Genomic DNA, 12,833 nt, shown 5'->3' with positions numbered 1-12,833 from the left:
ATTGTTTTCGGGTTTCGTGTCATGTGAATCGCTGTGGCAACATGCAGCTCTAGCTCTAATTGCCGTAGCCATTGCTGATAATGATGTGCATGATAAGACCTGTCAATATATACTCGGAGTATGCCATAACAAAACCCCACTAAACTCGCAACGGTTACGCCACAAGCTACACGTTCTCAATTACGATATTGACCAAACCGCACCGGATGCAGCTCCCTCCGTATCAGGTGTTATTAAGCCTCCTCAAATGATTGAATGCAATCAGAATTGTGAAAAAAATTTCATAGAATTTATAGCCTACAATAACAGCACAGCAAATATTCCAAGTACCCAACGAATCTTGATAATATTCTTTCCAATCTTTCATTTTGTTATCATAATATTTATAAAGTTTGCCAGCAAACTGTTCTGAATTTTGCAAATACAAAATATATTTTACTGACGATACGTTTAAGAATCGAGGTGCACTATTTTGTTTAGCATATCGAACTTAAAACTCAAGATACTTGAACCCCTTTCCATACTACACCCAACTCAATGTGGTTCTTGTGTTTTATTACTCACGGTCTTGTTGACGCACTTAACTGAAATTCCTTCGAAAAGTACTCAATATTTTCCACGCACTTACTTTGAGAGAGACTGTTTACCTGTTTCACAGAGCCAGAAGATAGCAGTTTCAGCCTAAATACGTTATCAGTTCCAGGTGTTACCTATTAGTCTAGCCCAAAAGTTACCCAAGCACCACGCACACCTGTTTAACAGTCAAAACAAAAAGCAGTCAAAGGTGCAGTGACTAATCGAGAATCAGTCATTGGCATGTTGCACGTGTCTTTGCAGGCGTAGGTCGTTCATCGTCGTTGGTGCCCCACGCAAGTCAACAACATGCCGATAAGTCGCTGGTATTCCAACGATTACTAATCGTAGTTTAAATTAGTAACACAGTAGGAATCTAATCAAAACTCTCTTGCTGACAACATCTAAAAATACAAATGACATTTAATAGGTTGATTAATTGACTGAATTCATGTTTAAATAAAATACATTGTGATCTCCACGGTTATTTTTTAAATACTATGTATATATAATTTATTTATATAATAGAATTACATATTGTGGGGGATCGCTTGAAGGAAAATAGGATTGATAGGGTTTATTTGTTGGGTATTGATTGTGGGGGTTCGTTGAAAGAAATCGTACAGTTTTAGCTTAATTAAATAAAATGGTTGCTCCTTAATATGGTAAGGTATTTTATTTTCTTTTCTTTACTTATTTTTTGTTTGGGGCTGTGTTGTATGCTGAAAACCCACTCGTTTTATACACGCTTAAAAAATGATTTTACAAAGTGTTTTTCTATCGCATAATTCTAAGCATTTTCTTCTTTGCTTTTTTTTTGTTTGTTTTTGTTGTACGTTGAGAAGTGGTGTTATTTTGTTTTGCATTTTTTTTTTTTAGTTTTTATTTGTTTTTGTTTCAAGTTGCTCTTATTACTCTTTCTCTCTAATCAGCTTACTAAATTTTAATTAAAAATTATACATTTCTTGTTTGTTTTTTTTTTATTATTATTATTTCCACTTGTATTTAAATATAAACTTAACATTAGGGTTGCAATTTATTTATATTAATATGTTTTATGATCTTTTGTTTTATCAACAAGTTTTTGTGTTTTGTTTTTTAGTTTAAACTTGGTTTTTATGCTACAAGATTTGTTGTTATTGGATTTTGTAGGAAAAACAAATAAAGAAAACATAGAAGATGAAAATTACATCGCGCCACGCGTTCAAAATTATCGCATATAACGTTTATGGAAGATATACATATATATATTTTTTGGATAGATATGTATGTGTATATAATTATAAAAATAACAATTAAATTTTACTTTGCTTTAACTTGAAGAAAACAGGAAAAAATATACAGAAGTAAAAAATAATAAGCAATTTCGAATCATTTTTCTTTCACAGATTCTTGTTTGTTTTTTAGTTAATAGATGCTCTTTGAAATTTTAAAAACGAAAAAACGCGCGCGCGTCGCACAAAACTTAAAGCGAACACAAAATGTAAATTAAATTAACAAAAAACTAATAATAGCAGGTAATGGTAATTATATATATCTAAAAATACACACATATTTATGATGTGTGCTTATGGTGTATATATATATGTATATTATATAAAAGAACGTTTAACGAACGTAAAATGTTGTTTATCGTGACCACAAAATCTGTTTATATTTTGCATTTACAGTTGAATTGTCACTTGTTTACTTCTCAAGTGTGTCGGTGTGTGTGATTGGTTGTGGATTGGTTTTGTTTTCATATTTGTATTTTGAAATACGTTTGCGTTGCGTAATAATAGTAATAATTAGTAAATATGTACTACAAAAAACGTTCAAGTGACTGTTTAAATTTTTGTTTTTTGTTTTACTAAAACATAGTAAATACCGTTAGCACAACAACAATGCGTGTGTTTCCATGTCGGCTTTCCTCATATGTGTGTGGGGGTCTGTTCTCTTGTATGTGTGTGTGTTGGGGGTAATAATGTATAGACACTGCGATTGCAGTTTATCGATTAATCGCAAGCTTTAATCGAGGGTGCTGCCAACCTTTGTCAAATTGATGTTTATTTTATATTTTGCTTGCGATCTCTCTCTCGTTCGCTCACTCACTGTCTACCGCGCCGACTGCGCTGCCCGCTGCTTGGCTGGCGTCGTCGTTGTGCTCAATGTGAGGCTGCTGGTTGTTGTAGTTGTTACGGTTAAACTGGCGCTGCCGCTGCTGCCGGCCACGCCCACACTCACAGTCTTGGAACAGCGTATGCAAATGTAGTCGTCGTCTGCTTTAATCTGACTGCGATTCAGACCCACACAATACATGTGAAACCACTCATTGCAGCCACCATCGCATTGCACCCAGTCCACTTCTCGCCCCGTCGGCTTATGGCAATTCTCCGCTCGGCACTCCTCTTCGTCGTCTTCCTGCGCGGTTTGCTGTGTGCGTTGCGCATGCTTCTTCTGCCCACCGCCGCCTGCTGGCGTGTTGTTGCTGCCTCCTGTTGGAGTCGCGTTGCTCGCTGCATTACTATTGCTGCTGGTGTTGTTGTTATTGTTGTTAGTGGTTGTGGTGCGCTTACGTTTTTTATGCCCCGCTGCCGCGGGCGTTGGCGTATTCGCTGCCGCTCCGCCCGCTGCCGCAGTTGCAGCAGCTGCTGCTGTGGTGTTGCCACCATTCGCCTGCTTGTTTTCCGCATCCGCATCGACACCAGGCGATGTGCTCGCCTTGCTGTCACTTTTTCGCAGTGTTGTTGACTTCTTGCCCGGCGTCTGTTTCGGTGTGTTCTGTTTCTTACGCGGCACTGCAGCATTGCCACTGCTAGCATCATTGGAGCGTCGCTTCTTGCTGCGTGCACCGCCATGGATGTTACTAGCGTTGCCGCCATTGCCACTGCCAGTGCCAGGACTTGGACTATTTTGCACTAGCAGACTGTCATTGGAATCTTCGGCTCCGCTGTGTATGCTGGATGAGGAGGCTGCTACTGTGTTGTTGGGTGTGGTTGTTGTAGAGGAAGGTTGCTGCTGCTGCTGCTGTTGTCGTTGCTGCTGCTGTTGTTGCAAATGCTGCAGCACACGCGCTTTGGCCTCTGCCTGCAGCTTCGATGGCGGCATCGTTTCCAAAATACGCCACAACTCTTGCGTCTCGTCCAACGACACTTCCAGCAAATCACCCTCCATCATCAACTCAAGCAGATTCTCAATTTCGCTGTCGGAGAGTAGTTTCAAGAGATCAGTGCTGTTGCTGCTGCTGTTGTTGCTGTTATTGTTGTTGCCGCTTTGTGCATTACTCGTCGCCAGTCGCTGCTGCAGTTGGTCGTCCTCATCGTTGCTATAGCCATCCTCAACAATGCGCAGCCGGCACTCATCATCATCATCGTCGTCATCCACATCATCTGCATCCTCCGCATCCGATTCAGAGCGTGGTGTTGTTGTTGCATTGTTATCCAGCTTTGACGAAGAATTGTGTCCGCGTCGCGGCTTTCGTGGACTGTTGATGTTCCCCAGCCCAAGGACGGCACTATTGTTGCTGCTGCTTTCGCAACGACGCTTTTGCTGCTGCTGCAGTTGTTGCTGGCTGAGAATGGCTTCCAAGGCGGCGCTAACATCGGGACTGCTCAGTGCTTTGCGTGCACGATCCTGCCAGTTCATTGCACGCTCGGCCAAGCAACGCAGCGCTTCATCCTCAGGCAGACGCATGGGCAGCTGTTGCAGTTGCACCAGCAGCGGCAAGATGGTCTCCAAACGCGGACGCTTCGAGCGCACACAGCTCGGGCACAACCACTTTGGTTGCACCGGCATTGTACTCACACCACCACCGTTGACTGCTCCACCACCATTCTGCTGTTGGGGCAGAACTAGCGTGTGTGCTGTTGGCGGTGGAGGCACGCAATCATCGTGGAACCAGTCGCGGCACAACTGACAATTGTGCATGAGGCCACGAAATTCCGATTTGCAGAGACAAAACATATCGCGCAGCATATTCTTGGACATATTCTGACGCCGTAAGTCGCGCATGTCACGCAACTCTTGCTCCTCGGCATGCTTGAAGCTGGCCACAATTTCGGCGGGATTCTTATCCTTGAGGAAATCATCTTGGAAACGCGGCTTGAGATCCGAGTCAATGTTAATGGCATCTGCGCGCGGCATCAGCACCTCTAGAAGTGTATAGAATGTGCCCTTCTTTAAAAAGGCTTGTGCCGTATTTTCCTTCCACTGATGCGCGCTATTTAAATGGCCCTGCATCCGGCTTAGCTCCTCCAGCTGCAGCGGTATGCTTAAACCGCGCTCAATCATCGCCTCCAGCGTGTGACAGTAGGTCACATGATTGTTCTGCTGTAATTGCTCCACTGAGCGCAGCCATTCGCGTGCTTTACGCAATGCGTCCTTGAGCAAGCCATGCGATGGCACTTGTCCATTGATGTCGGTGGCCGACTTCAGAAACTGCTCAATCTCGGTTAGTTCGTGCTGTTGATTGAGTCGTCGGAAATATTTGGCTGCCTGCGATTCCCATGCTTCGATTGCGGCACCAATGTGCTGTAATTTGCGCATCTCACGATCTACATACGGATCCGTAGGATCCAAATCTGCGGCAGCTGTGTGCAGCAACGTCTTGACATCGTTGTAGGTCAACTTGGAGCTTGTCTCGCGTAAACCCTGCGACCGCTTGTACCATTTGCACTGCTTGAGTCGCTTCTGCAAATGATCCAGTTGCTGCAACTCTATGCGCAACGAGCTGCCCTCATTTATCAGCGTCTCCAGATCGTTCTCCTCGAGTGCCTCCAGTGAGAGTTGCAGCTGTGCCTCGGCACGCTCCACAAATTGTCGACCCAGCAGCAGTAGTTCACGCACCGAGGCGCCCTCATCGATGATGCAGCATAGATTGTCAATCTCCTGTACAAATAGCTCCAACTCCTCCATGGTTAGTTTGTATTGTGCCGCCTCCTGATTGTGATCCGAGCGCGTACGCACCTTAAATAAACACATAAAGTCAAATCTCAGTTTATGTTATCTATAAAACTAATTCCCTGCTTACCTTATTGATGCCCAGTTGTTGTATAACTGTAACACATTTCTCTGCCTCAATTGCAGCGGCATTTAATCGATCGATAAGCAACGAAGGTGGAAACTTCTTGTTGTCCGCCTCCTTACACAACTCCTGCAGTTCGGAGAGCGTCACCGATGTCGGTCCCTTGGCATCGACAATGTCGCGACAACGCGATAACCACCGCTCAAAGCTATGCGCCTTCACTTTTAGCTTTTGCAGCATCAACGGCATCTCGTCCAACGTATAGCGATAGATGAGCGTATGCTTCTCTGGCGCACAACCACAGAGTACTGTGTAATGGCGCAGACAGACAATCAGCTTGTCATTGCACTCGCAGGCCACGGCCGAGAGGAAGCATGTGGTGTTACACTCCTGACAATGACGTTCATCATCGTTGACCAGTTCAAAGGCGCGTCTTTCTGCTCGTGTGACGCCCCACTCCAAGAGGGATTTGCGCAGTTTCTTCTCGGTGTCCACCATTTCGGCCATATCAATGTAGCACGCGGTGGCAATGCCAAATGTCAGTTTGGCGGGCTCCAAAGCCATCTTGCAGACGAGTTCGTCGTGTGAGAAAACGCAAAAGCGTCGAAGCATCGAATAATGATTGACGCACTCGCGTCCCATTTTCAGCCAATCGGCGGGCGCAAAGTTAACGGCCTCGGCGAAATTGTAGCCCTGATTGAAGCCGGCATGATAAGCACGCGGAAATGTGATGACAAACTCGCCGGCATGCTGATCGGTGCGATACACGGGCACCCCGTTGTTCATCAAGATGTTGGGATTCATAATCGTTACCAGTTGATGCAATAAATCTGGTTGCGAGGAGAACAATTCGGGCGCTGCACGCTTCATGGTCTCCTCAAACTGTTCGGCACACGAGCCGGGAACACCGTACCAGGTCTTTGGTTCGCCCCAATGCAAATAGTTAATCGAATAGCTCCAATGATCCTCATTGTGCCAGCAAAATGCCGCAAAACACATGCCCACATACATCCAGGGCGCATTCATGCCGCTAATATCGGCATTAATGTGCCCCAATATTGAATCCTCCAGCAGTGGTAGATTATTTAAATTCCAACTCGATTCGGCATACTCCTGATCCCCAGGTAGCAAATAGAGAGAGCTGCGTGTGGGAAAACCAGAACCATGATCCATGGTATGCAAATCGGCGCCATACTCCACGGTCACATCCTCGTCGATGGACGAGACAATGCGCCAGAATTCGCGCTCCACCTGCTCGGTGGGCACCAAGTGCACCGGTTTGCGGAAATATTCCTGCTTAAACTGATCGGCCATTTGGCCAAACTCCTGCAATGTGTACTCACGCTCCGCCTGCTCGAAGCCAAAGGCCTCTTGCGGCTTGCTCACTTCCTCCACAACGCAACGCGGACAGAGCCATTCACCTGAGCAACATAGAGATTAAAGATTGATTCTATATTTATTTTAGTGTTTTTCTCACCTTTTGGTATGCTGCTTAGTGGTGGCAACAAGCAGAAAGTGTGATAGCTATCGTCGCAGCCATCGCACAGCAGCATGGAGGCCTCAACATCGCCACGATTGCAAATATGACAGATGTACTTCATCAGTGGATCAATGAGCAGCTGTTGCTGTGGTTCTGTGCTCGCCTTCTTTTGCGTGGCACGTGTATTCGGAGTGGCAGCAGCACCTCCTGCTTGATTAGCGACGCCAGTTCCAGTTGAATTGACGGCATTGAAGCTGCTAAGAAGATCCCGTTTGAAATCCTCCTTGGTCTCGGTCTTGATGGTGACTCCACCAGGTCCAGCTGCACCAGGTTTACCGGCCTGCCCGACCAAACCGCAGCTGGCATTAGAATTGCCAAACCGCTTGGAGCGACGCGTGTTATTCTCATTGGGCGGTGCAATCTGCTGACGTGTGGGTATCTCGTGTGCCTTGTAATCAGTACCGCAATCCTCCAGCTTGACGGGCGTGCCACCCACAGCAGAACCACCTGCAGCCGCACCTCCAGGTCCCAGCACTTTACCAGATGTGTAAACCTCAAAGGGATGTAATATGCGTTCATAGTGCGCCTTGAGGGTGGCGCCAACACTTTTGCTGGATGGATACTGCATGCGATTAGCCACCTTGGCCCATTTGCGCTCCTTGGTGGTCTGCTCCATGCCGCCCTCTTCGTGCACAATGCGATGCAAAGTATACAGATCCAATGCCTTGCGCTCCACCATTGGTATTTTCAATGAGGAACCCTGCAGTTCCCAGAATTTGGCAATTTGATCCAAGAAATTCAACTTAACACGTGTCTTGGCCTCCAGCTCATTGAGTCGTTGCACGCGCGGCACAAACTGCAGTTTGTCCACATCAACGGCAAATGGCGGCGACCATTTCTCCGGTGGCAAGATTTTGGCAATGCCACACTTCTCAGCAACAGAGCGTATCTTGCTGATGTAGGCGAGGGGATTCTTAAACTCTTCGGCTGTGGGTCGAAACACTGGACACTCGGGCGGTGTATCAAAGTGGAATTCCTCATTCTTGCTCTGATCGAATTTGTTGGTGCTGTGCGGCTTCGTGTGCAGCGACTTCTTGTGCACCGATGGCGTCGGATGTGGACAACTGTTGTGATACTTCTTGCTGGCCGAGACACTGCTGCTGGCATGATTCATCGGCACGCTGGGCATTGGACGTTCCACGGAACTAGGTGCTGCTAATGATGCAGATGCAGCAGTTACTGGTGTCGATGATGTTGTTGTGGTTATGGATGATCCTTCATTACTTGCCGCTGCAGCCTCGTTATTGTTATTGTTGCTGTTGTTGTTATTATTATTGTGGCTATGGCTCTTCTTGGCCGACTCGCTGCCACTTCCAGTTGAGTTGCGTGTGCGCAGGCGTCGCGCTGGTGTCACGGTGCCATTGGAGTTGCTACCTTGGCCGCTGCCGCCGCCAGCGTTGGCGACTTGGCTACTGTCCGCCTCGGCTTTGCCGGACATCTGGCTATGTTTTGAATTAAATGTACTGCTGCAACGGCTGCTGATCTTGTTCAGCTCTGCAAACAAAATGGGATAATATGCTCTTTAGTTATCTCAATTAAAAGAACAGTTTAAAATCACAGTTAACAACAGTTGTGGTTTATATTCACTCATTCATTTACGTTATGATTTGTATTTGTGTTTTCAAAATAAAACAAAAATCCTCATCATGGTCAACTTCTAGTTTAAAGCAAGTGACAAGTGTGACCAGTAACGAAAGTATTTGATTGAAACATGGCGGCACTGTTCAACACTGCGGCACAGCAGCCTAGCTACAAAACTAAACGCATGAACGCACGGCAAGTGAAAAGATGTAATTGTAGCCAAGAGCGAGCAAACGAGAGGGCGAGTCAGAGTACAAGTTACGCAGCAGCAGCACATGCATGAGCAGCGCAACTAACCCACCCCTCTTTAACTCAATCGGACAGGTAAACAAAACAGTAAACGGCGTTTACATTACATGTGTGTCTGTGTGAGAATATCTCTCACTCTCTTACAAGAGTAGGGGTTGGCTTTAAATCGGAGACAGAAACTGACAACAAGAAATGCAAGTCAAACACACACAAGCACACATATATGTACATGTTTTACACACATTCGCAGTACAAGTGCGTTGTAGCACTAGCTCGTTCTCGCTCTCTCACGCTTGATTACATTATCAGTCAACGTTTTGTGATAATGATAAAACAGAATTGCAATAATATTGTGTCTATATGTGTATCAATAATTCGTAAAATACGCGAGCAATGCGTGGGCTGATTTAAAGTTTGTGCACAAACATAATTTTACATGTTATCATTTACGTATTTGTAGGTTATCAAAATTAGTGCTATGCTCATCAAAGCTTAACATAATTGGAGACTAACAGATACTCTGCAATTGTGCCAGATTGTGATCTATTAAATATTAATTTTCAGAGAAAAAAAAGTATCTAAATATTACATGTGTGAGAATAGGTCATCCTTTATTCACAACTAAAATAATTGCATACCGCAAATGGAAAACTTTCTTTTAATTATTTTGATTTGAAATATTTTTGGACCGAAAAATCAAAGCAGCTGTGCGCAGCGATGCCAACTGCTTGACCGGATGGCAGGCAAAGCGAGCAGGCAAATAAATGGCACACATACACACGCACACACATCAGATGACAAACAAACGCGTCTACGTGATCAAAGAACGCCTAACGGATGCGAGGGCAACGGGTGGGGGTGGCTTTCATGAGCTTGCGACGGCGTAACATTAGAGTGAAAGAGAGCAGCACAATGTGTGAGAGAGTCGTGAGAGTGCGATTGGGAGTTGAGTGTAAGTTTTGATGCATCGCGCAAAAGTGCAGTGTTGGTAAAAACACACATAACTCATTTGGATTGTTATTTATTTTTAAGTTCGTTGTTTTTGCGCACACATACTTATTTACATTCACACCATCCTGGAAGGCGCTCAGTGAGTTCACTGATTTTCTTATTGTCCACAAAACACTCTGTGTGTATGTGTTGAAATTTTATTAAAGCGTGCAACAGCGCCAAAGGAGAAATGAAAAGAATTTGTTGCATAGAAAAGTGGAGCGCCAAACACGCATACATTTATACTTTGAAAACATATATGTACGTACATATGTATGTACTTACATTGTGTATGTATAACATAGCGACCAATTGGATATGTTTGCCTGTATAGTTTGCATGTAATCCAGTACTTCATACGTATGTATAAACATACTAATTTATGTATATACATATAATGTATTGCTTTTTCTTATTCCTACGAATTTAATTGCTATTTGCCTACTGCATATTTAATTGCAGAACTACACACACTTGCACAACGAAATTGTATACATTTCTGTATTTTGATTAAATTGAACAAGTAAAAGAAGCCATATTGAAAAATGTCGTCGCCGGCAGCGACGTTGTTAAAGTTCCGGTTAAGGTTTTTTTTTTTGCAGCAGCAGCAGCGTCAAAATAGACAAAAGGAAGCCGCCGTTATAGTCGCTACATTCTGGGCGAAAAAAGCTTTGCCTTTGGTGGTTGTTGTTACAGCGCACATACATAAGCAGAAGCACACACACATATAGTTACAGGAAAAGGTCCGCATACAAAAGTGGGGCGACGATGTCGACAGCAGCGCCACCCCAAAAGGGAACAACAACAACATACTTCTATGCCAAATGAAGGGTGTGAGTGAAGTGGAGAGAGTATGAGCGTGTGCGTAGTTTTGTCATTTACTTGATCAGAAAGAAGTGCGTGAGAGCAATACATACATACATACATGGATATGTACATAAATACATCTTACATATGTGTACATCGCCTGGTCACACTGCTTTTGGAGTAAATCTAAATTGTGTTTTCGTTTTTCATTAATTGGGCATTTTGCAAATTATTGATTGGCAAAATTTGCGATGAGCACTGCACACGCTGCTTTGCCAACTATGAGAATTTCACAAAGTCTTAGTAATGTTGGCAAAGTTTTTCAACAACTTTTTTTTGATGCCATATTGATCATACATACATATGTATGTATGTATATGTGTGTACACATGCTTTATGTTGAAAAATAAGTGAAGCCTAATAGGCCGCATGCTCTTCTGGTACTCTAATCTAAAGCGCCTCACGCATACAAAAGGGGTTTTATATAATTTCCATTTTCAGTCGAACGAACACACACACCCGTAAGCTCACTCACACATATACATTAGCTCGCACAGGTATATTATACGTATACGTATAGAAAACACACAGCAGCATTTCTCTATACATACACACACATACACATGTATTTATGTATGTATGTACATTTGTATGCTTAGTGAAATTAGCACTAAAATTCTTTTTACTGTCAAATGCAATTGATTTAGCTGCATTTGAAAACGAAACGCTGCTTAGAAATTCGGTAAATTTTTCTCATTTTTTATTTGTTGCCAACCAAGCCCAGCAACAACAAGACTAGCAGAAATATAGTAAGCAGTTAACATAAAACGAAACGTTGACGTTGTGATTTTTACGCACTCTGTCCACCATATTGCACACTAAAATGTTTTATGTTTCACTGTATGTACGTATGTACATACATATTTACGTATATATATTGTTTGTTTGTATTTGTAAATGCAACACTGTACTTTTTACAAACTACACAATTTTGCATAATTTAGTGGGGAGTGCAATTGAAATTGATATTGAAGCGTGGGATCACAATATTTGAAGGGATTAAACAGCGCTAGACACAAACTCGCACACAACAAGGAGGCAGCGCCGTCGACGTCGTCTTGGCTATGATGGCGACCAAAAAAGCAGAGAACGCACTTTACAGCTCTGTTAATAATTTTGCTTTCGTTGTCGCTCAGCTTGCTAATGTAATAAGTAGTGTGAGCTAATCACAAAAATCACACACATAATTCAATTCAATGACGGAAATATTGTTTTTTTTGTGACTTTTAGGAGTGTGCGACGTACATTTTCACTTTTTATTACAATTTTTTTTTGTTTTTTTTTTCTTTTTGGTGGACTGCGCTGCAAGCAGTGGCCAAAGCAGCAGCCGCACACACATACAAAAGTTTTTTTCTTTGATTAAAACGCGGGGGGTTGATTCCAATTGTCTTTTTCAGGGCGCACTTATTAGCTTTAGTTGAGTTTTTATTGAATTTTAGTTGATTTAATCGTATGCTTTCGGCTTTGGCATATTATGTGTATACATTCTATCCATATTTCGCCTGCTAATTAAACATTTTTTCAGCTTCAGCCATCAGCGAAACTCACACACTCACACAGAGGGTAGAAGAAATATGTAGAGGAAAAACTAAACTCACTGTCGTCATAGGTAATTAGGGCCAAGCACGCTGTTTAAATGCGTGCACTTTGCCCAAAATATCGAATATATTCACCGCACAGAGCACTTGATTAGATTTGATTTATTTTCTTGTATTCTCAATTTGTATATTTTTATTTTTTTGTGGTACTGATCTCTTTCTCGACTACCTTTTCAACTGCACACGACGATGAAAATCAGTGTGGCTGGGCAATATGTCAAATAAAATACCGCAATGTCGCCTCAAGCACGCACACAGAAAATACTGCGGTTGGTATTGGTCTGCACTGGTAAAATGTGTGGACTATATTGCGTTGACTGTATGTAACTGTTAATGCATGAGTGAGCTCTGTTGATTGAGGAGTCGTACTGCAGTTTAACATGCAGATCTGTATTTTTGTAGTCAAAGCTAGCTGGGGATCAGTTTCACAGAA

General features: G+C 43.3%; 1 protein-coding gene across 1 annotated transcript; it reads right to left on the bottom strand.

Moving 5' to 3' along the window:
* Positions 1 to 1,378: 1,378 nt before the first annotated feature.
* LOC132792233 (lysine-specific demethylase 5) lies at positions 1,379 to 12,596 on the bottom strand. The gene is made up of 4 exons (XM_060801537.1): positions 12,401 to 12,596; positions 7,053 to 8,609; positions 5,582 to 6,996; positions 1,379 to 5,517 (listed from the first exon to the last, which is right to left on the bottom strand). Exons 2-4 carry the CDS (start codon positions 8,551 to 8,553, stop codon positions 2,668 to 2,670), a joined length of 5,766 nt encoding a protein of 1,921 aa, XP_060657520.1. The 5' UTR covers positions 8,554 to 8,609; positions 12,401 to 12,596; the 3' UTR covers positions 1,379 to 2,667.
* Positions 12,597 to 12,833: the final 237 nt, after the last annotated feature.

Source organism: Drosophila nasuta, chromosome 2L, assembly GCF_023558535.2.
Source record: "Drosophila nasuta strain 15112-1781.00 chromosome 2L, ASM2355853v1, whole genome shotgun sequence".
Lineage (NCBI taxonomy): Eukaryota > Metazoa > Arthropoda > Insecta > Diptera > Drosophilidae > Drosophila > Drosophila nasuta.
This window is presented reverse-complemented; position numbering and strand designations above follow the sequence as displayed.